General features: G+C 40.0%; 2 protein-coding genes across 2 annotated transcripts; one reads left to right on the top strand and one right to left on the bottom strand.

Annotated features, from left to right (window-relative positions):
• Positions 1-233: 233 nt before the first annotated feature.
• On the bottom strand, positions 234-1135 carry LOC137237212 (c-Myc-binding protein homolog). The gene is made up of 2 exons (XM_067760579.1): positions 977-1135; positions 234-913 (listed from the first exon to the last, which is right to left on the bottom strand). The coding sequence occupies exons 1-2, from the start codon at positions 986-988 to the stop codon at positions 401-403; spliced, it is 525 nt and encodes a 174-aa protein (XP_067616680.1). The 5' UTR covers positions 989-1135; the 3' UTR covers positions 234-400.
• A 17750-nt stretch (positions 1136-18885) lies between these two features.
• Scgbeta (sarcoglycan beta) lies at positions 18886-20444 on the top strand. The gene has a single exon (XM_067760568.1). The coding sequence runs from the start codon at positions 19107-19109 to the stop codon at positions 20112-20114; it is 1008 nt and encodes a 335-aa protein (XP_067616669.1). The 5' UTR covers positions 18886-19106; the 3' UTR covers positions 20115-20444.
• The last annotated feature ends 945 nt before the right edge of the window (positions 20445-21389 follow it).

The raw sequence follows: 21389 nt of genomic DNA, 5'->3' as shown, positions 1-21389 counted from the left end.
ACCGATCACATTTTTCCTCGGGCCCACGTCCGTTTTTATTTTAAAAACTATGTTGGAAAGTCCAAATGCAAACAAACTAAGTTCAATATCTCAGTTTCAGTTAAAATGTAGGAACTCCGATTCTTTAATAGGACGGCAGTATAAGCATGTCACATTTACATTCTGAGCGGGTACATCAGCTAATAATTAGTAATACATCAACTGTAAGACAATATTAAAAAAAACAGTTTCGATAACATATGTTAGGTAATTAATTTATTAGTCTGGTACATACATATAAATGTATATGGCATAGTGTATGTGCATACATACATCAAATATATAGTAAGTTTCTAATAATAAGGAACTTAGATTAGTACTAAGTAGCTAATAAGCTTTAAAATAATGGACGGGTCAAATTTTAATTATTGTCTACACTTTGTGCTAGAATCTGATCAGATTCAACTAGGTTACCGCCAGCAGTATCTTTAGGCTTCTCTATATTTGTTTCCAAATCATCCTGTTGAGTTTTGTCTTTTTGTATTGGTTCGGATTCTTTTTCGGTACATTCTTCGTGTTCAGATTCGCCCTTTAGCTTAGGAGTCATATCGCAAGCGTGCTCTTGATTTTCGGACGTGTCTTCGACACAATTTTTTTCAACATGCTCTTGAGGCTGATCTCTCAATGCATCAGGGTTTACATTTTCGATAATAGTACGTAGTCTTTGTATTTCCTGTCGTGCTTCTTCTAATTCGCTTTGCAAATATGCCATACTGTCTGCCTGGTGGAGAGCATCTCCAAGATTGCGTCGCAAATAATCAAGCGGGTTTTCTGGACGTTCTTTTACGATACGCACGAATACTTTGGTCAAGGCTTCTATAACACCCGACCGTTCGAGATACCGCCGAAATTCATCACGTTTTGGATCGATGGGCTGTAAATGCAAGACATATTTTTGGAAAAATCTATATAATACAATGTTAATATATATAAATACCTTAAATGCCATTTTATGATTTTCTTTACTTAAAAACAAAACGGGATGTAATAAACAGGATTTCAAATACACAAAGAGAAATCATAGTGTACCTATACAAGTGTGTTCACTAAGCGATAAACGTCAAAACTACAAACAGCCTCGCTCACCTGATGGAAATCTCAGGTATAGAGTCGCATTTTTGGTCTCAACGACAACATTTTTGACTACCAATCGTATCGACTTTTTCAATTTTTCAATCATTCGGCGCACTCGGTAATGGTATCCATTTTGAATTCGCTGTCATTCCGAATCCAGCGAGTGCCTGTCAGAATGCTTGACAGATAAGGCAACACACTTGTACTTGTACACTATGAGAGAAATTCGTCTAACGCAGAGTTGCTCATGTAGACACTTTGCATGGTTTCCAACAACCACAAATTAAAGTAAGGGCCTTCGCAGATGCGCCGGCTCGTCAGCATATCGTATTTATACATCGCTATTCTGCATTTCGATTACGTTCCCGTTCTGCGCTCCGCTTTAATCGAAGATGGGTATTCTGCATTACGACGGAATCGTAACAAGAAGAGGAAGAGCAAATAATTTTTCCAAATCAGCTGTTTGTACGGAATGCGTGAACATTGGAACAAAATAAAATAAAGAAAATTTGTAAAAAACACTGAAAAACGTTTACATTTTATTACCCACGCCATTTTGACAAAAAAAAAGCAATAGAATATATTGCCGCAGTGTTATATTTTTTGAGTGAAGTGCTTTCATAATTGCAAGTGTGTTTTTGTCGCTCTTTTGGCCAATTCCCTGCCGTGGCCACCAAGTTTTGTTAAAAGGGATTCCTGCACGAATATAGTTGACATTTTCTTAATTTTATGGATGCTAATTTCATTGCACTGGCCTAAACTACTTTATAAAGATTTATTTATCCTTTCCGCAAGGATTGTTTACGTTTTCGATTCACCTTCCTCTACTCCGGCAGCTTGCTTTGACATATAACTGGACCCAACGAACAGACACAAATTATAGCTGTCTATTATAATGGAATCAATAGCCGCGGCATTATTTGTGGAATGGAAAGCAACGCATACGAAAATGGCCAGGCGGGAATGGAAACACAAATATTGCGAGATTTGTGTAATCCATTTGAGATGAATGACTAATTGTAAGAAATTGAACTTAAAAGTGGTAAAGTTTAATGTCTTATTTAGGTTCAAAAAAACTTCCGATTTAATAAGGATGCTGTCAAGTATGTGTTAGATACTTTTGCGGGGCAAATACGTCCAAGGTCAAAAACAATCTTCATCAAGCCTTCTACGTTTCTTAACAAGTTTTACTTACGTTTTTGTTAAAATTCTGTTAAAAATTAATAAAAAAAATAAAAAGAAAATATTTTTCCGCCAACTAATTTGCAACTTAGAAAAACGGAACTACGATCGAAATGCAGAATACACAAAATCGAACGATTCGAAGTTGGATCGAAAGAGATTGGAACACAGAATACCAAAATTGCCAAATCGAAAAAATTCCAATCCAAGTCGAGATGCAGAATAGGGCTGATAGTTCCGCCATGATATTTGTAAAATAAATCATACCATATTTTCATTTGGGACCAAAATTCATCGGAAAAAGACCAAAACTTGTCTAATTTGTATGAATTAAGCGGATACTGCCCTCATTGTTTTTAAATGTATGAAAAAATATATTTGAAGCAATTTTTAATTTATAATACATACAAATAGACAACATTGGTTAAATCTTTGTAGTTCTATAAATAGAACAAAAAGCAAAAATACCAGTTTCATATAAACCGCCAACAAAAAGCATATCTATAACACATGATTACATACAAAGTATGTACTGTGCAAAAAGAATAAAATAAGCAAGGAAGCAATTGTGAAAACAACCCCGACAGCTGCACTGTATGCCATTCTGCACATTCCACCTGTAGACCTGGTAGCATAGAACGTAGCGTTAACAACTGCCTCATTGTGTACAGTATATACACTACATACATTATACACTATGAACTGCCTGATTGCCTATCTGCGCTTCGAGGGCGATTTTAAGGCCACAATAGAGGTAGACGGTTGGCGCAAGAGTGCTCAAATGGCGGACGAGGCGATAAATGTGTACACAGATGGTTTCAAAGTAGTGGAAGGAGTAGGGTCTGCGGTATACTGTGCTGATCCGGAAATAAACATATCCTAAATTTGCCGGATTACTGTAGCGTTTTCCAAGCGGAAATAGTAGCCGTAACCAAAGCAGTAGAAACCCTGGAAGAAAATAGCCCAAGCTGCAATCGTGTTACCTTTTATATTGACAGTCAAGCCGCAATTAAGGCAATAATCTCGCATACCACAGCATTTAAATGCATGTTAGAGTGTAAGCAGTCCCTGCAGAGAATCGAGACAGGGAGAAGCATACATCTATATATTGGGTCCCAGGGCATGTGGGAGTAGATGTGAATGAAAAAGCGGATGAATTAGCTAAAAAGGGCGCATCCCTTGAAGCTTGCTCCATAGACGTCCCAATTAGATTTGGCGAGAGGTGCACATGATCGACCAAGCAGGAAAGGCGTGGGTTCCAGCGCGTGGATGTAAAGTTTCGAAGATTATGTGCAGGTCTTACAACCTTAGACTAACAAAGTTGCTTCTATCATTAAAAATAGAGGACTGTAGACTCATGACGGGTATTCTGACTGGACACTGCCTTCTGGCGTTACATGCCTTTAAATTAAGCTTGGTCAGTGATAGCAGATGTAGGAAGTGCGGGATGGAGGGGGAAACGATCGAGCACGTTCTGTGCTCTGCGCTTGCCAGGCTAAGACTCTAGCTATTAGGAGTGATACAGCTGTCAGATCTAGAAGCAGCAAGTGGCTTAAATCCTAGGAAGCTTCTAGTATTTGCCAAGAGGACGGAGTTATGTTATAACATAGGTCCTGGTTTTTGACAGGGTTTTTCAGTTTGGTCGTTAAAACACACTTCTCGTAACACTACGGACTTATTCAGTCCATGTGAGGTCCTCATGGATCGGCCAGTTCAACCTAACCTAAAGAAGCAATTGGGATAATAAAGTTTGAGGCAATTTCGATTTAAATTGAGTTGTGTTCATACAATAAAAAAGGTTATAATCAGCTGTTCGATGCGGCCACCTTGTACCGTTCCGCCATGCAGACAATGACATTTGCTTTGACAAATGACATTTTTAAGCACTGACCACACTAAAAACTAAGAAGCGGAAACGGAAGCGGAAAGCTACCAACAGAGTTGCATTGTGCTTTTGACTTCATTAGGCATTCGATTAGCTACTAATGAAATAATAATAGATTCGAATTTTGTAGGGAAGATTGAGCTCAATAAGCGTCTTAATGTAGAAAATTGCCTTTATTATTCAATAAGCCCTCTGTGTGAAAATAGTATAATAGCAATTTACCCTTATGTCTAGATCCACGAAATTTGAATAAAGCTATTTTGCGACCACGTTTTGCGTTTCCGAATATTGATGAATGTAAATCTAAATTAAGCGGGTCTAAAGTTTTTAGTACACTGGATGCGAATTCAGGGTTTTGGATGATGAAATTGGATGAACACTCCTCCAAGCTATGTATATTTAATACACCATTCGGCAGGTATCGGTTTTTACGCTTACCCTTTGGTATCAATGCAGCGCCAGAAATATTTCATGCCGAAATGGTAAAATTATTTTGTGACATTGAAGGGTTAATAATTTACATGGATGACTTTTTGATACATGCATCTAACATCGCGGAACATGACAGAATATTGAAGAAAGTACTGGAAAGGGCTCGAAACGTAGGTTTGAAGTTTAATAAAACAAAATCACATTTTTATAGACGCGAAATTAAGTTCATAGGGCATATTTTTAAAGAGCAGGGAATTAAACCAGACCCAGAAAAAATTAAAGCCGTAACAGAGTTACCAGCACCACGTTCAGTGCCTGAGTTACATAGATTCCTGGGCATGATTAACTATTTAGGGGCTTTTATAGAAAATATGTCAGCCAAAAATAAAAACTTACGCGAATTATTGAAAAAAGATATACAGTGGCATTGGAATGATGCTCATGAAAAGGAATTCATTAATCTAAAAAATGAAATTACAAGAGCACCGGTGCTGACGTATTTTGATACCCGCAAACAGCTGAGGTTGTCTGTAGACGCCTCTAAATTTGCAGTCGGTGCTGCTATTTTTCATGAGGAAAACCCGATAGCGTTCGCCTCAGCCTAAACGCCCTTGGTGTGACCAATTGGCGCCGGTTGGCGGAGCGAAGGAGCGACTGGCGCGCCTTGTTGGACGGCCATAACCGTTTAGACGGTTAAGCGCCAATTAAGTAAGTAAGTAAGTTCGCCTCAGCCTCTTTGACTAGCTCTCAGATTAATTATGCACAAATAGAAAAAGAACTTTTCGCTATTCTTTTCGGCTGCGACAAGTTCCACCAATACGTTTACGGGTTGAAAGTTATTGTAGAGACCGACCATAAACCTTTAGTATCGCTATTTAATAAACCTCTTTTTAAAATTCCACCGCGACTACAATGCTTTATGATGCGTTTACAACGTTACAACTTACAAGTTGTGTATAAGCCTGGCAAATATTTATTTGTAGCCGATACACTCTCTAGAGCGCCATTGAGGAAAAAAACCAACCTGGATGTGGATAAAGAATTGGATTTACAGTGCAATTTGTTAATGTCTCACATAGGACTTTCAGAAGAGTCCATAAAAGCAATAAAGAATGCCACGCAAGTGGATCAAGTCTTGCAAAAGGTGAAAAAGTATGTTAAAGACGGATGACCATCAAATAAAAAAATATTTGACCAAGCAGCCATGCCTTACTTTAGTTACAAAGATGACCTTTCAATTGTAGATAATTTACTTTTAAAAAATAATCGCATTGTTATCCCCAAGCTACTTCGTAAAAAGGTCTTATTTAACATACATGAGGGCCATATGGGCGTGCAGCGCTGTCAAAGTCTAGCGAAAGAATCAATGTTCTGGCCTAACATAAATAATGACATCTTAAACGTAGTCTCTAGGGGCGAGCTTTGCATGAAATACAGATTAGCAAATCGAAAACAAGAATTGATGAACCATGAGGTACCAGATATACCATGGTACAAACTAGGCTGTGATTTATTTGAGTTCAACAAAAGAACGTATGTACTGGTCGTAGACTACTATTCAAAGTATATTGAAATTGAACTTCTTAACTCGGGTTTCTCAAGCTTGGCAGTAGTAACTAAATTGAAATCTATTTTTGCCCGACATGGGGTACCGGGAATCCTTGTTTCGGATAACGGTCCGCCATTCAATTCTATTGATTTTAAAAAATTTTGTGTCGAATGGAATATTCAGCATACAACTTCCAGCCCATATCTACCTAGGTCGAATGGTCTGGCCGAGAGGTCAATTCAAACCATTAAGAAAATGTTACATAAATGTCTAGATGAATGAACCGATCCATACACAGCACTTTTACATTACAGATCAACTCCGAAAAATAGCATGCCAAGCCCAAGCGAGTTGCTCATGTCTCGAAGACTGAGAACTAAAATACCATCAATGACACACAATTTTGAAGCAAGGCTTGTTGATAAATCGGCGTATAGAATGGAAATCGAAAAACAAAGTCAAAAATCAGCTAAAAATTTCAATAAGAAAACCAGACCTCTTAAGCCACTTAATGAAAAAGAGAAAATTATGTATAAGAAATCTCCCACTTCTGTTTGGTATCCCGGTGTAATAATTAAAAAATGTCCAGAGCCGAGGTCCTATTTAGTTCAAGATACTGAAGGTGGGTTATATAGAAGAAGCGGAGAACATATTCTCAAAAAACCTTTAAATGAAGAAAATATAAATGAAAATGGCGCAATAAGTGATGATATGGCAAAAGACCGGAATGTAATAGATTACCATACACATGTAAATGAAAAGACTAAAATCCAAGAAAACAAGACTGTAGAAAATAAAAATATGAATTTTGAAAATACTAGTATAGCTAACCAAACTAAAATCCAAGAAAACAAGACTGTAGAAAATAAAAATATGAATTTTCAAAATACTAGTATAGCTAACCAAATGAAATGTATACAACTCATAGAGGCAGAAAAGTTAAACCACCAGACAAACTGAACTTGTAAAGCATAATATTTCAAATTGTATTGATACATATTTTATAAAGGGAAGATGTTGTATATGTATACCCATACTATTTATAACAACACACCTTGTACATGCATAAGTGAACTAGGCAACCCTAGTTCAGTGAATAATCATTAAATAAAGCACGAGGTTCAGCCATGCGTAATGTTTAGGCCACAGGCCTAAATATATCTCCCCCCCTCGTAACATAATTTTCTTTACTCTATTTTCCTTTGTTTACTAGCACCCACATATGCTTGTGATCACTAATACACACAAGCATCTGTGAGTGGTAGTACGTATGTATCCTAGATTTTTACCGCTGTGAGCCCGCGGTACAGCAACTTTGTTGCCGGGAAATCCAACGAAGGAGCTGTATCGTGGGTTCATCGGCTCATGTGGCAAAGAGGCTCGATCTCTTTGAATCCAGCAGCCAGCGAAGGTACACGTTATCCCACGTTCACGTAAGTGTAAATTTAATACAAATATATTTAATATTTTAACTTTCACAACACTTGTTAAAATCTTTCTTAACACTTGTTGTACTTATATACCTCAAATAAAAACACACTGTGAATTCTCTTTTTATTAACACGAAACCTTTTGGTGTTCTTATTTTCTTCCTTTTTTTCGCCTTAATCATTCCTTAACAAATACGTGGGTGCGCGCCGTTGCCACCACGCATTTGTTCATGGTCCTTACCGCGCCGGTAAAGAGAACCAGTCACATAATTACAGTCCACTCAACTCTCTAGGCATTAAAGCAAGGAAGCATTCCAAACTCGTGATAATACACAGGAAAAACTACGAATTTCAACATCAAATATCAGCAATTGTTCATGGTGATACAACTTTCTTGGTGATACCAGCGAGTTTATATTGAAGACAACATCAACAGCCAATATACAACAACTGATACACTTTTGGTGGTACCTTGGAAACATCCAACAACAATATTTAAATCACATTCGATTACTCCGGATCAACACTTTGATAAAAGGTACGTGGTTTTATAAACATTCCGTGCTAGGTAGGGTTTTCCTTTTCACTTTTTAATAAAAATTTCAAAAAATAAAATTATAAATAGGTAGAGTGTTTCCCTTTATTAAAACCGTGCAAGTGATTTTGTTGTGAAGCGAGGTCTTATTTGTGCAAAATAGAAAAAAAAGCGCTTAACGCAGTTATTTAAAGTTCGTGCATCACGCCTTGTGACTATCCGGAATAATCCCCCACCAGCGGTAAGATTTTCCGGACACAGCTCAAGGTAGCACAAAACTGCTCTAAAGGGTTAACATAACCTCAAACGCCACTTTTCTACTTTCACCTTTGCAGGATTTATCTCAAAAAATTCATGTAATCAACAGCACAAAAATTCGATTTGTTAAGGTTATTTATTTAGAAACCTGTAATTTTAATTTACGCGCATTTTATCTCACATACAAATCACTTGCACTTATTTTACACGGGGCAATACGTTTGCAATTTAGTTTGTTGCTATAGCACAAAGTGCACTTAGTTTCATACACACATATTGTTGCACAATTATTTAAAAAAATTGAAGAATTATTATTCTCACTTGCGGCAATACACAAATCAGTTTTAACTGATCTAATTTTGTGATACAAAAGTTCACCGTCCTTGGTTAAATTACCAAAAAGTCCATAACAAGCGTTCATATATTTTTATTTTCACTGACACCATTTTTGCACTAGCCATTACTAAGAAATTGTACATTCCTTGAACGTATCCCACTTAGCACACAAGCCTGAATACAGTCCTTTTTTCACTTTAGCCATAACTAATCGGCTTTCACAATTAATTGGTAAATTTGGGTATACATACGCTTACACCAAATCTTTTCACTTATCACGTTATCACTTCCAAGTTTCGGTCCTTTGGCAAAATTTTCACTCACTACTTTCTGCAAAGGCAATTTCTTCTTAGTTTTTATAAATTTGTCGGTTTTAATTTTTATACACAATGGAGACCTATACACGCCAAGCAGATGCAGTGACGGAGTATGAAACCACGATATGTCACCTTCGCAACACAGTAAACACTCCCTAATATACCAAAGGGATGAGTTAAAAACTCTGTGGGAAGCTACGAAGATGACATGCGAAAAGCTCGTAGGTTCATTGAGTCAAAGGACCTATCGGCTATCAAAAAGAAGCATAAAATGTGCTATTTCATCTTTCTAAAGTGTTAGGCGGCAATAGCTGAGCTTTTGGAAGAATTTGAAAAGAAAGAGAAAAAAGTAGAAGTCTCAGATAATATGGAATATCATGTGCGCCTGCCAGCGTGTGATACGGATATTTTCAAGGGAGACTATATTTCATGGCCGTCCTTTAGGGACATGTTCACTGCCATATATATTAATAATAGTAAACTCCATGCAGTACAAAAGCTATACTATTTAAGGCAAAAAACCCAAGGGGAGGCCAAAGAAATAGTGGAACGGTGTTCCTTAACGACAGACGGTTTCGATACAGCGTTGAAAAATTTATGTGACCGATACGAAAACAAACGTATCTTGGTCAATGCCCAATTAAAAATTCTTTTTAGTTTAAAAGCAGTTGAGAGTGAATGCGGTAGCCCCATTAAAAAACTGCAACGTGAAATAAACAATTGTATCTCAGCGCTTCAATGTCACAAGATTGACATATCAAACTGGGATGCAATTCTAACGTATTTGTGCTCCACAAAACTGCCAGAAAACACACTGGCTCTATGGGAACAAACCATAGAAAATAAAACAGAAATTTCAAAATTGGCAGACATGGATAAATTCTTATCCAGCAGATTCCAAACGTTGGAAACTGTCGTAGATATAAGAGGGGATACGGTTTCAAAACCCTCTAAGCCACAAGCTTCTCGTTCCTCGGCAGATACATCGTCGAAACGATTGGGGTCGTATCAGGCTAGTGTAGCCAAACCCACGTGCAAGATGTGCAAAAGTTCTGCACATCGAATCGCAAAATCCGAAAAATTTCTGCGCTTAACGCCAAATAAACGGTTTGAGCACATTAAAAGCATTCGCGGATGCTTATACTGCCTTTCGGCTGGACATACTGTCACAAAGTGCACCAGTCAAGTGAGCTGTACCGCATGTCATTTAAGACACAATACGCTGCTTCACATTCCGAATCAGCCCAAAACCGCAAATTCGGTAGATACGATCGGAGCATCAACGTCAAGAGATGCTCAAACGCGTCGCAATGCTGAAAAAGGAAACAGTTCGATTAATAATGTGAACTCATGCTTCGCAAATACAAGTAAAGGAGTGCTATTAGGGACATCACAGGTAAATATTCATTTAAATGGTGTTGACTATTCGGCGAGAGCCCTAATAGACTCGGGGTCTGAATGCTCATTCATAACCCAGAAACTCAAGCGCAGAATAAATCTGCCAACTAAACGCATGCATGCCCAAGTTTCGGGCATCAATAATACAATGTCTGCATAAGTAAAAGAAGCGTGCAACATACAATTGCGGTCACCAACAGACCCATTAATCGAGATCAATACGATCATGCTGGTTTTACCACAATTAACAGGGAATCTTCCAACTTGCCAAATAAACGCAATGACTAGGCAAGCATACCCTGACTTAGTACTGGCTGACAAAAGATTCTTTGTCAATGAGCCAGTCGATCTAATTCTGGGCGGAGACATATACCCCCAAATTATGTTAGGCGGCATTAGGAAAGATGTGATAAACACATTAATAGCACAGGAAACGGTGTTCGGCTGGATTTTGACAGGCCGGACAGATGCGGTTGATACAAATAAAACTCTGGTTTCATATTTCAACGAGACAACTGGCGGCACCGCGACATCGGACTCCAAGGAGGCCCGACCAAGTCATCCAAACGTGGAAGACAGCAGCGGCGAAATAAATCGACGCCATACCCTTCTGACGCCCAAAATGTACGAGCACTATCGCGTGGTACACGGGAAGACTTCCGAACCGGCCGACTGCTCCAAGCTACTCCAGCGCCCATCATGCGGCCTTTCGTGCCCATTGCGCCGACGGCCATAGTGCGCGTCGAATCGCGTGGGCATTTACATCCCTGCGCCGCCAGCACCATCGTCGATGCAGAGCTGGTACGCGACTTGCAGTTGGAGCGCCAAGGACCAGGGCAATGCACCCTTATTCTGCGCGGCAAGATCGGGTCATCGACGCATGTCACTACCCAAGCCGCCGTGGTCAACGGCCACTATCGGTTGAGTCCGCCATCAAATGTGGATCCAAAGATTGCCGTTCCATTCCAATTCATGCGGCTGGCTGACCCACATTTCTACCGCTCATCGCCAATTCGGCTTACACTCGGCGCTGATCTATACGCCGAAATGATGGTGAGCGGAACGCCAGCAATAACAGTTGGCGGGCTCCTGACCCAACCGACCGTTTTCGGGCTGGTAGTCTCAGGAGCCTGCCAAAAATAGGAGCTTTTCATAAAAAATAAGTAATTACTGCACGGAATCAGAAACCACGTACGTATATTTAATAACTTCTTTTCTTTTTCTGCACAGGCCAACGGGACACGAAGTCCATCGTGCGACGTGCAGTGCTTGCAGTCCGCATCTGCACATCGACATAACGCCTTACTGGACGTGCGATGACGTGGCATTCCTTTTTTTCATTTTTTTCTTTGTTGCTTACGGCAAGGGGCAGGTATGTTTAGGCCACAAATTAATACAATTTAATACAAATATATTTAATATTTTAACTTTCACAACACTTGTTAAAATCTTTCTTAACACTTGTACTTATATACCTCAAATAAAAACACACTGTGAATTCCCTTTTTATTAACACGAAACCTTTTGGTGTTCTTATTTTCTTCCTCTTTTTTCGCCTTAATCATTCCTTAACAAATACGTGGGTGCGCGCCGTTGCCACCACGCATTTGTTCATGACAAGACACAACTTTAGCATTTGAGCCACACTTTAGATTTCATTAGAACAATTTAGATTACCACAATTAAGGGATGTGGCCAACCTTTTCAAACTTTACAAGGTTGCATTTGCAGTTTGAAACAATATATTACGCAATTTTTTTTAAATTGGCAATTTATTATTATGATTTATTATATGATAAATTGCGTAATAAATTGCCGAAATGGTATAAATTGCCAATTTGGTGTGTGTTTGTACATAGTATAAGGCATGACGTGGCTGAATGCGTTTGCTTTATTTTATTGGTAATAAACAATATATACAACCAAGCATACGTTTATGTAAAAAATGACAACATGGCACTCTTAGTATACGTCCAAAAATATCGGGAGGGACGACAAAGGACGCGGTTTGGTGACACCATCGAATCCGAAAACGGAAAAAAATTTTGAGTCGTTCAAAAAATTGTAACGAAAAACCTAAAAATTACCCCCGGGCGTGTGATCCATAGTATTTTTGCGCATAACACCTTTATGCCTTCGGTCACGCTTATAAAAAATTGCCCTGGCCACTGTGGTAGTATCAAAATAAAATCTGTGCAAAATCGCTTTGTACACAAAACTTCTTCCTGTGTATAACAACATTTAAACAACTACATGAAAAATTTCAATTTCTTTTACAAATATCTCTTCACCCACACAAAATTTTTAATTTTCATTTTCGGGTTCGTGACTCTGGGTTTAAGACGCGCGTTTACCAATAACGGTAATAATTTAACCCTTTCGACCCTCCAGGGACACTATTATCCCACGAAAAGTTTGTAAGTTCCCAAATCTCTTATAAGTTACTTAAAGTGGTGCAAAGAAGTCCCAAGTATTAGTTTATGGGGTTACCTACATTTTATTCTTACAAACATGCACGTTCTTAGGCATTTTTTTTTTGTTTTTTCTCATCAATTTGTCGACAGTGCTCAAAGAAACTAGTGCTAATTGCGTTCTTGTGCTTAAAATAATTGTTCAAATGCTTTAATTCCTTACTGTTTTTAAATCGGAACCTAAATTTGATTATGGTAAGTTACAAAATATATATTTAATTGTTTATTTCCAAAGATTTTGGATATTTATTTACTTTGGGACGCTTATGTCCCTGCAGTATTTTTTGATGGGACATTAATGTCCCAGTAGATAGTTTTCGACCCTATATATGTTTAATGTTAATTTCTTTTAGGAACTGTAAATGGCCACAAACCTAAGTGAAAATGAATTCGCAGATATCCTGGAAGACCAACAGAACGAGAATCTGTCAGGTACTGATTTTAGTAGTGGAAGCGATAGCCTTTACGATCGCTCAGAAGGTAACACTGACACTGAAGTTGACTCAAGTGACTCAGAAAAAGGCTACTCGGATAAGGATGTTAGCCTGAACGATCAGCAAGAGACAGCAGATGTCTCAAGTCCAGAATTTATTATTTGGGGCTCTCGTAGTGACACTTTCCTACCAAGAAAATTGGTCACCAATAGTCTTAATTGTAAAACCGCATATGATATATTTAGTAAAATCTTTCCAAAAATTGTGTCACAATATATTGCACAGTGCACAAACGAGAGGATAAATATAATGCTTAGATCAAAGGCTAAGCGGCAAAGAATAGCTTGTACATATGCTGCTGAAGTTGATATAGTGATTGGATGCATTTTTGTAATGGCATTTATATTGATCGTAGGAAGTTGATATAGTGATTGGATGCATTTTTGTAATGGCATTTATATTGATCGTAGGTCAACCATATGGTGGAAAAAAGTTTTTTATCGCATTCTAATGATGTGTGCTGGAAATGCGTGTATTACTCACTCGGAGGTGCATCGAAAAAAACTTCGTTTTCTGGACTTTATAGTACAACTTGCTGAGTCCTTTGTTGCAAAAGGTAGAGAGACTACCGACTACAAAATATCTCGTCGGCAGTAAAGGCGATCAAGAAGCTTGAGGAATATGAAAAACGTTGGCGATCATTTGCCGATCCAAGGAACTACGAGGCGTCGATGTGCCACATGTGCTCACAGGAAAATTTAGAAAAGAACGTAAATTATTTGCAAAGCTTGTAATTTGGCTTTTTGTAAAAACTGTTTTGTTTCTGCTCATTTATAAATTATTTTGTGCTCTGTGCATATAATTTTGAAATGCTATGTATGAACTTACGTACAAAATGAAATATTTTACTTTTTTATACTGAATTCAATAAAAAGCTGCATAAGTAATTATTTTATTGTCTAAAAAAATTTTATTTATATTATTATTATTTGTTGTATTACGATAAAGACACTCCCCGAAGGCTTTGGGGAGTGTTATCGATATTGATGGTCCTTTGCCTAAAATAGATCCGGTACAAAGCACCATTAAGGTACTAGCCCGACCATCTCGGTTTATATGACCACATTAAACTTTCTAGGCCTTACCGCCCTCGCCACCCCCTAGTTCCATGAGGAACTTGAAATCGCCAGAGCCTCGGCTGTCAATGAAATAGGATTCGCCACGGATAGATGAGGTTGAAAATTGGGTTTTAGGTACTATATATTGCGCTGGCAACCCCTTGAGAGGGTTCCGCTCACAAATCACTTACAGAAGATTGCGCATTCACGAGTTCAAAATTGCTTCATTCTGCGCATCTAATCACACTTGACTGCTTGAACGAATGAAAGAAAGAGACGTAAAAATTGCCCATAAAAAATAGCTGATCTTTTGTTTAAATGCGCAATCTTGTTTGTGTGATTTGTGGTGGAAGATTGCGCAATACGCATGTAAACATTAGGTTAGGTTAGGTTGCAAGGGCTGAGCTGGACACTATGGTAACAGCTCACTACTTAGGCCACCAATGGGCCCATTGTAATACCCTATACGGTCTCAAAGAGGACCCCTACCCTGCCTAAAGCGGGTCTAACCACCTCGTGGAAATTATAAATTTTGCTAGAGCCTTTACTTCATAGTCAGAGACCTCAGCGAGGTCATGTAGAAAAGGATTGCCAGCCTACGCCTACTAAGCGCTGGACAATGACAGAGAAGGTTCTAGACACTCTCTTTCTCTTCTGTACATCTGCAGCTGCGACAATAGTCGAAGGTCGTTGCCCCCATTCTAGCACCATGCGTGCCCATTAAGCAATGCCCTGTTAGAATCCTTATCAGGGACGATAGAACTGATTTGTTTAAAACCAGAAGCGCTCCTGTGCGCCCCTTGTCATATGAGGGCCAGGTTTGCCTGGATGTCTCACACGATGATATGGCTGACCATAGCCCATTTGCAATTCTTATAGTGCTTGTGTTCACACGAAGCCTGAAAGTGGCCATGGATATACCTACCAAATCATTTCCAGGAAGGATATGGTCGGTGGTGCCTCTTCTGGCCAGCTCGTCTGCTCTGCAATTGCCTTCAATATCCCTGTGCCCAAGTACCCATATAAGGCTGATACTGAAGTGCTGAGCCATCTCGTTAAGAGATCTGCAGCATTCAGTGACCGACTTTGCGTTGTCGACGAATAAGTCCAGGGCCTTTAATGCGGCCTGGCTGTCTGATAAAATAAACACCCGTCTACCATCGTTAGGCATAGACCCGAGATGGTCATAGCCCTGTTTATTGTCAGCATTTCCGCTTGGTAAACACTACAGTGATCTGTTAGGCGGAAAGAGACCTCTAGACCCAGATCCGGCGAAAAGAGGCCTGCTCCCACCTTCCCCTCAAGCTTAGAACCATCCGTGAATATGTTGATGGCACCCGGTACCGTATGTTGTCTGGTATTCCAGTCCTGTCGCGATGGTATATATATACTACAGTTTTTAACGAAGACGTTCTTTGGCGTGCAGTAGTCAGTGCGCACCGGTATTGGGACTGGGGCGTTCGTGCCCAGGATTGTTGCGTGTCCACTGGATCCATTTGACCAGAGACCTGTTTCCCTTATGCGTAGAGCGGCGATGACCCCTATTTCCTTCGCCACCAGGTCAAGAGGTGGAAGGTATAGCACTGTGTTGAGTGCTTCAGATGGAGTGGAGCCGAGAGCCCCGGTGATGCAGAGCTCCGAACTCGGTTACACCTTTTGAAGCGTTTTAAGATAGGTAGTTTTAGCTAGTGCAAGCCACCAGACCAAGGCACCATAAAGAAGAATCGGGCGCACAATGGCTGTATAAATCTAGTAGGTCACCTTAGGGGAGAATCCCCAGGAGGTGCCAATTGCCCTCTTGCAGGTGAACAGCGCTGGTGCTGCCTTCTTGCATCGCTCCACTATATGGTCATTCCATAATAGCTTCCTATCCAGAATGACTCCCAAATACTTGACTTGATCGCTAAACGCTAAAAACGTACCCCCAATTCTAGATTAGGTACTTTGTACCTCCTCGTGAAGAGGACAAGCTCGGTTTTATCCGGGTTGACTTCCAAACCTGTGGCTGTGGTCCAGTGCGAAATTTTGGATAGTGCCCCTTCCATTAGGTTGCAAAGAGTTTGCGGATATTTCCCCCGCATGGTGACGCAGATGTCATCTGAATACGCGATCACTTGGTGACCTTCTGATTTCATGAGGTGTAGCAGTTGGTTGACGGTAACCACCCAAAGTAGCGGAAAGAGAACACCTCCCTGCGGAGTGCCGACCGGTCTGCGGATCACCCATCCACCTAGCTCAGTTTTAATCTGCCTACGCGTAAGCAGATTGTATATAAACTCCACCAGGCACGCGTCCACCCCCAGATCGGTCAGCGCCGAGGTGATGGCCTCCGGTAGAACGTTGTTGAAGGCACCCGCTATATCTTGAAATGCCACCAATGTGTATTCATTGAGGTCTAGTGACCTTTCGATAACGGATACCAGTGAGTGCAAGGCCGTGTCAGTTGACCTGCCCTTAGTATAGGATGCTGAGCTTGCGAAAGAAGCGACGGCTCAATCCTCCTCCTGATGTAGTCCCCTAGGAGTCTTTTGAGTGCTTTAAGCAGAAAAGAAGATAAGCTTATAGGCCTATAATCATTTGGTTTAGAGTGGGAGGGTTTCCCTGCCCTGGGGATAAAGACCACGTTGACTTCCCTCACGATACTGGTACGTAATTGAGCCTAAGACAACCTATAAACATCCCTTTTATCCAGGGCCTTATAAGTTCGGCAGTAAATTGCAGCTGAGCCGGAAAAATTCCATCAGCCCCGGTGATTTATAGGGTTTGAAGGTCTGTAAAGCCCAATCTGTTCTGTTATCATCTGTGATTTCGCTTATCAGCTGATCATTAGGTGACCATCCGCTGACAATACTTGAAGACACGCCCGCACTTGCTTGGAAGTGTGTATCCTTTAGCAAGTTTATGGGGTCAGCGCTGGCGTCCGTACAGTGCTCATCCGGCTTTTGGACGTAACTTAGCTGAGTTGGAGATTTCGATAGCACCTTCCATAACCGGGAGGCCGCGGATGTGGATTCAATCCTGCCGCAGAAATCCCTCCAGGAGGATCGCTTTCCATTTCGGATTGCTTTTTTATATATATTTATTTTCACTTTATAAGCAGCCCATGAGGATTCATGTCCATCATGCTTTGCTTTATTCAAGGCCGCCCTACATGACTTCCTAAGCTTGTCAAAATCGGACGACCAACATGGTGCTTTGTGAGTTTCCAAAACCTTTTTAGTCGGGCAAGCCCTATCTAAAGCATTCCTACATTTTTGACTGAAATTATTTACAAACACGTCTAGCTCCTCCTCGCTTTCTGGGCCTCGCACCTCTTCAGATAGCTTTTTACCTAATATCTTCTTATAGTAGCCCCAGTTCGTTCTTCTAATATTTTTTATGTACTTAGGAATTGTGTGCGCCTGTGATATAGAAAAGCTTATATATCTATGGTCAGAAAAGGAGTGCTCCTTTAGAACTCTGCATGAAACGATCAGGTCACTGAAAGAGTCTGTGACCAGGGTCAAGGACTTCTTCGCGGTTCCTCGTAATGCAAGTGGGATCATTTCCCCTATTACATATACTTAGATTAGTGCCTAAAAGATAGTTAATTAAAGATTCACCTCGGTCATTTGTATTACTGCTGCCCCACTGGGCGTGATGAGCATTGGCGTCGCCTCCGAGTAGGATGAAATCGTTTCGTGGATTTGCCGCTCTCACGAACTCCCTGAAATTATCCGGTGGTAATGAGCCTTGGTGATCGTGCGCTAGGTAGAAGGAAGCAAGTTTAAAGCTCCTCCCTAGCACCTCGACGCTAACCGCTGTCAGATCCCATCGCTAAAATTGGGTAGAAGAAAAACATTAAGAGTAGACTTAGCCAATATACATGTGCGAGGCTTACCCTTTTCCTGAGCGCTATAAAGCTTATACGTTGGTGTCCGCAGGCCACAGATCCTATTGCCAGCGATCCACGGCCCTTGGACTAGTACGATGTCTACCGCACCTGAAAACAGGTGCAGTAGGAGTGCAGCTGATGCTGCTTTGCAGTGATGCAGGTTTATTTGGGGGACCCGAATCACTGTTTATTTGCGCTCTCCTCCGTGAGCGTCGCGTCCGAATCGCCTTCCTCCAGAAGCTGACCCTCAGAGTACAACCCTCTGAGAGCCAAGCTTCCGCTCGAGCCTGACGAAGCGTAGCCACCAGCTTCTTCGCCCTCGTCTACCTCCAACCCAGGGCATACGGTGTGATAGGCGGAGCACGCTACCATCACACCACGGTGGTCGTGGTGGGGAAAGAAAAGTAGTATAATATTAATTATGAGCCTTTATTAAATAAATAAGATTTTTCAAATAAATACTACTAATTTCTGAAATTAGTTGATAATAGCCAGTAATAGATTACTATGAAAGAAAGAAGCAATTTCTTTTTGAACGGATAGCGGGGCATACTTGTGCATATATGTATGTATGTATGTTCATACATACATCTTGCGCATGAGCTCTGGAACTCGAATGTCTACTTGAAAGCAATTATAACATTTGTGACGCTTGCTATTCTTAGCACTTCATACATACGTAAATATCCATATTGTATCTATACTAAATACGTACAACATATCCACTTTGTTCATAAAAAATTATCATTTTAATATTTACAAATTAAACTCGCAATGGAAAATTTTGGAAATACCTTTGTGCGTGGACCATCACCCTCGTACACTGACGATGCGACATCGGAAAACGCGATGTCAGCTACTCTTCCTATGGAATCACAGCTCCACATCAAATCCAATATTGATAAGTGCATAAGTAAAAGATTTAATTGTGGCTACGATGTTAGTAACAAGGGAGCTATTCTTAAAAAGGATCGCAAGACATTTGCATTTTGGACAATATACCTTATAATCTTGGCACTTACTGTGGGGAATTTGATATTAATGCTTACTATATTTGGAGTTATGCATCTTGGTCGGGGAATAAATGGTATAGAAATCATTCCCGAACATGATATAGTAAAGTTTTATGGATACACTGATTTAGATCGTACATATAGTAAACAAACAGGACGAATTGAAGGATTTGTTGATCAGCCAGTCACCATTACCAGCGATGACGGTGTTTATGTACGTCTTCATAGAAACGGTCAATCTTATAATCGCATGATATTGGATAAAAAGGGTATACAATTTCAAGCCATTAATAATTTTGAAGTTAAAGATCCAAGCAATGGTGATATTATCTTTACTTCACATCGTCCCCATTATAATATTCCATCTGGAGCTGATAACTTACATGTGAAAACTATAAGTGCCAGTCGCATAGCCAGTCCATTAGACCGTCCCCTTAATATGGATGCCGACTTCGCTGTTTCATTTAAAGGATCTGAAGGAATTTCATTGGATGCAGCAAGTGTGATGTTACAATCGCTATCATATGATGTGACTGTTAATTCAACAGAGGGCATACTTGTCTTGGAGGCCGGTGATGGTATTTACTTAGATATGGATAAAATTCCTATCGTGAGCTCTGAATTTGGTTTACGAACTGGTAGTATTCAATATAAGATTTGCGTTTGTATGCCTAAAGGGAATCTTTTTCGAATTGCGGTACCAAGAATACGTAGTGGACCTAAAGTAACGTGTGCTCATTTCAATGCCGAACATGATCCTTGTATATAAAGTGATAAGCACCATCGTAGTAGTTATCTAAACGATTTCGTAGCATTACCCAAAATAAGATACTCGTATAAAATATATAGCGCATATTGAAGAAAACCGACAAATATTACTTAGTCGATTACTTATTTAACATTGCGATAAAGGTGAAGTTTGCGAAGAAAAAATTTCGCTAGATTTAGCGACTATCGGCCGCTAAAGAAGTTTGGGAATATTTCCTCTGATCTCGAAAGACACTGGCGCCAATTAACTAATTAGATTCAAACATAATAAATACCTATAAAATTGTCTGCAATATATTAATAAAATGTTTGTTTTAGTAGTTGAATTTAACCTTCACAATTGTTTCTATTAACTTCAGCATTTAGTGGGAAACAGTTATTCTGGATTTAGTACAACTCAGTCCACTTTTTTCTTTTTAAATAGGAATACTTAATATAAAAGTACGAAAAATCGTTCGTTGGCCGTAAGAGATACCAGTTTTAAAATTTGTATAATGCCGAAACTTTCGGGATCTAGGTTTTACTATTAGAGGTTTACGCCGATAGCTATATCGGCGGCGGCGGCGTAGGCACTATTGTATACCGGCGGTGGCGGCGTGGGCGGCGCGCCGGCTTATGCCGGTGTTCTTACTTTAAAAAGCTTGATTTTTCTATTTAAAAAATAATATTTAAGAAAGGTTTTGTTTGTATGTATTTAAGGAAATCAACGTTTTGGCCATTTCGGTAAGATATGGGGGTTTGCCTCAAAGTCTCGCGTATCATTCAGCTCTTTGCGTAGGGACTGTCCTGCATTCACTTACTCCAGGGAGGCTTTGAACCTAATCCTGGTCTAAGGGACTAGTACTGCTGCGTCTGCCGAAAAAATTCCAGTACTTAAAATGGTCAAACTTTTGTCTATATGTCTCGTACAAAGCAAATGTTCTGGTCTAACACCCTCCCCTTGCTGGTCACGCACAAAGGCGACTTACGGTTGCTATTAATGGCCTTTTAACACTCATGGCTCTCGTGGCACAGTTTAAACGATTAACACCAACGCTGGCCTATTGTTGATCGCGGCAAAGGGGTCCCAAGTTTTTTCTGTTGTTTTAAGAGCTATAATTCCCGTTGTGCGAACAGTAGTAATCCTGTCCACCACCAGTCACTACCACGCCTCCTGGCCCTCACACCACATGCCAGCACAGAAGCTACAGGACTGCGACTTCGAACTCATACTTCGTCGACCTCACTTTCCTAGAAGCTCTTGATGTAACACCGAAGATTTTCTAACTGATTTTTT

Source organism: Eurosta solidaginis, chromosome 1 (assembly GCF_040869045.1).
Source record: "Eurosta solidaginis isolate ZX-2024a chromosome 1, ASM4086904v1, whole genome shotgun sequence".
In the NCBI taxonomy this organism is placed as follows: domain Eukaryota; kingdom Metazoa; phylum Arthropoda; class Insecta; order Diptera; family Tephritidae; genus Eurosta; species Eurosta solidaginis.
This window is presented reverse-complemented; position numbering and strand designations above follow the sequence as displayed.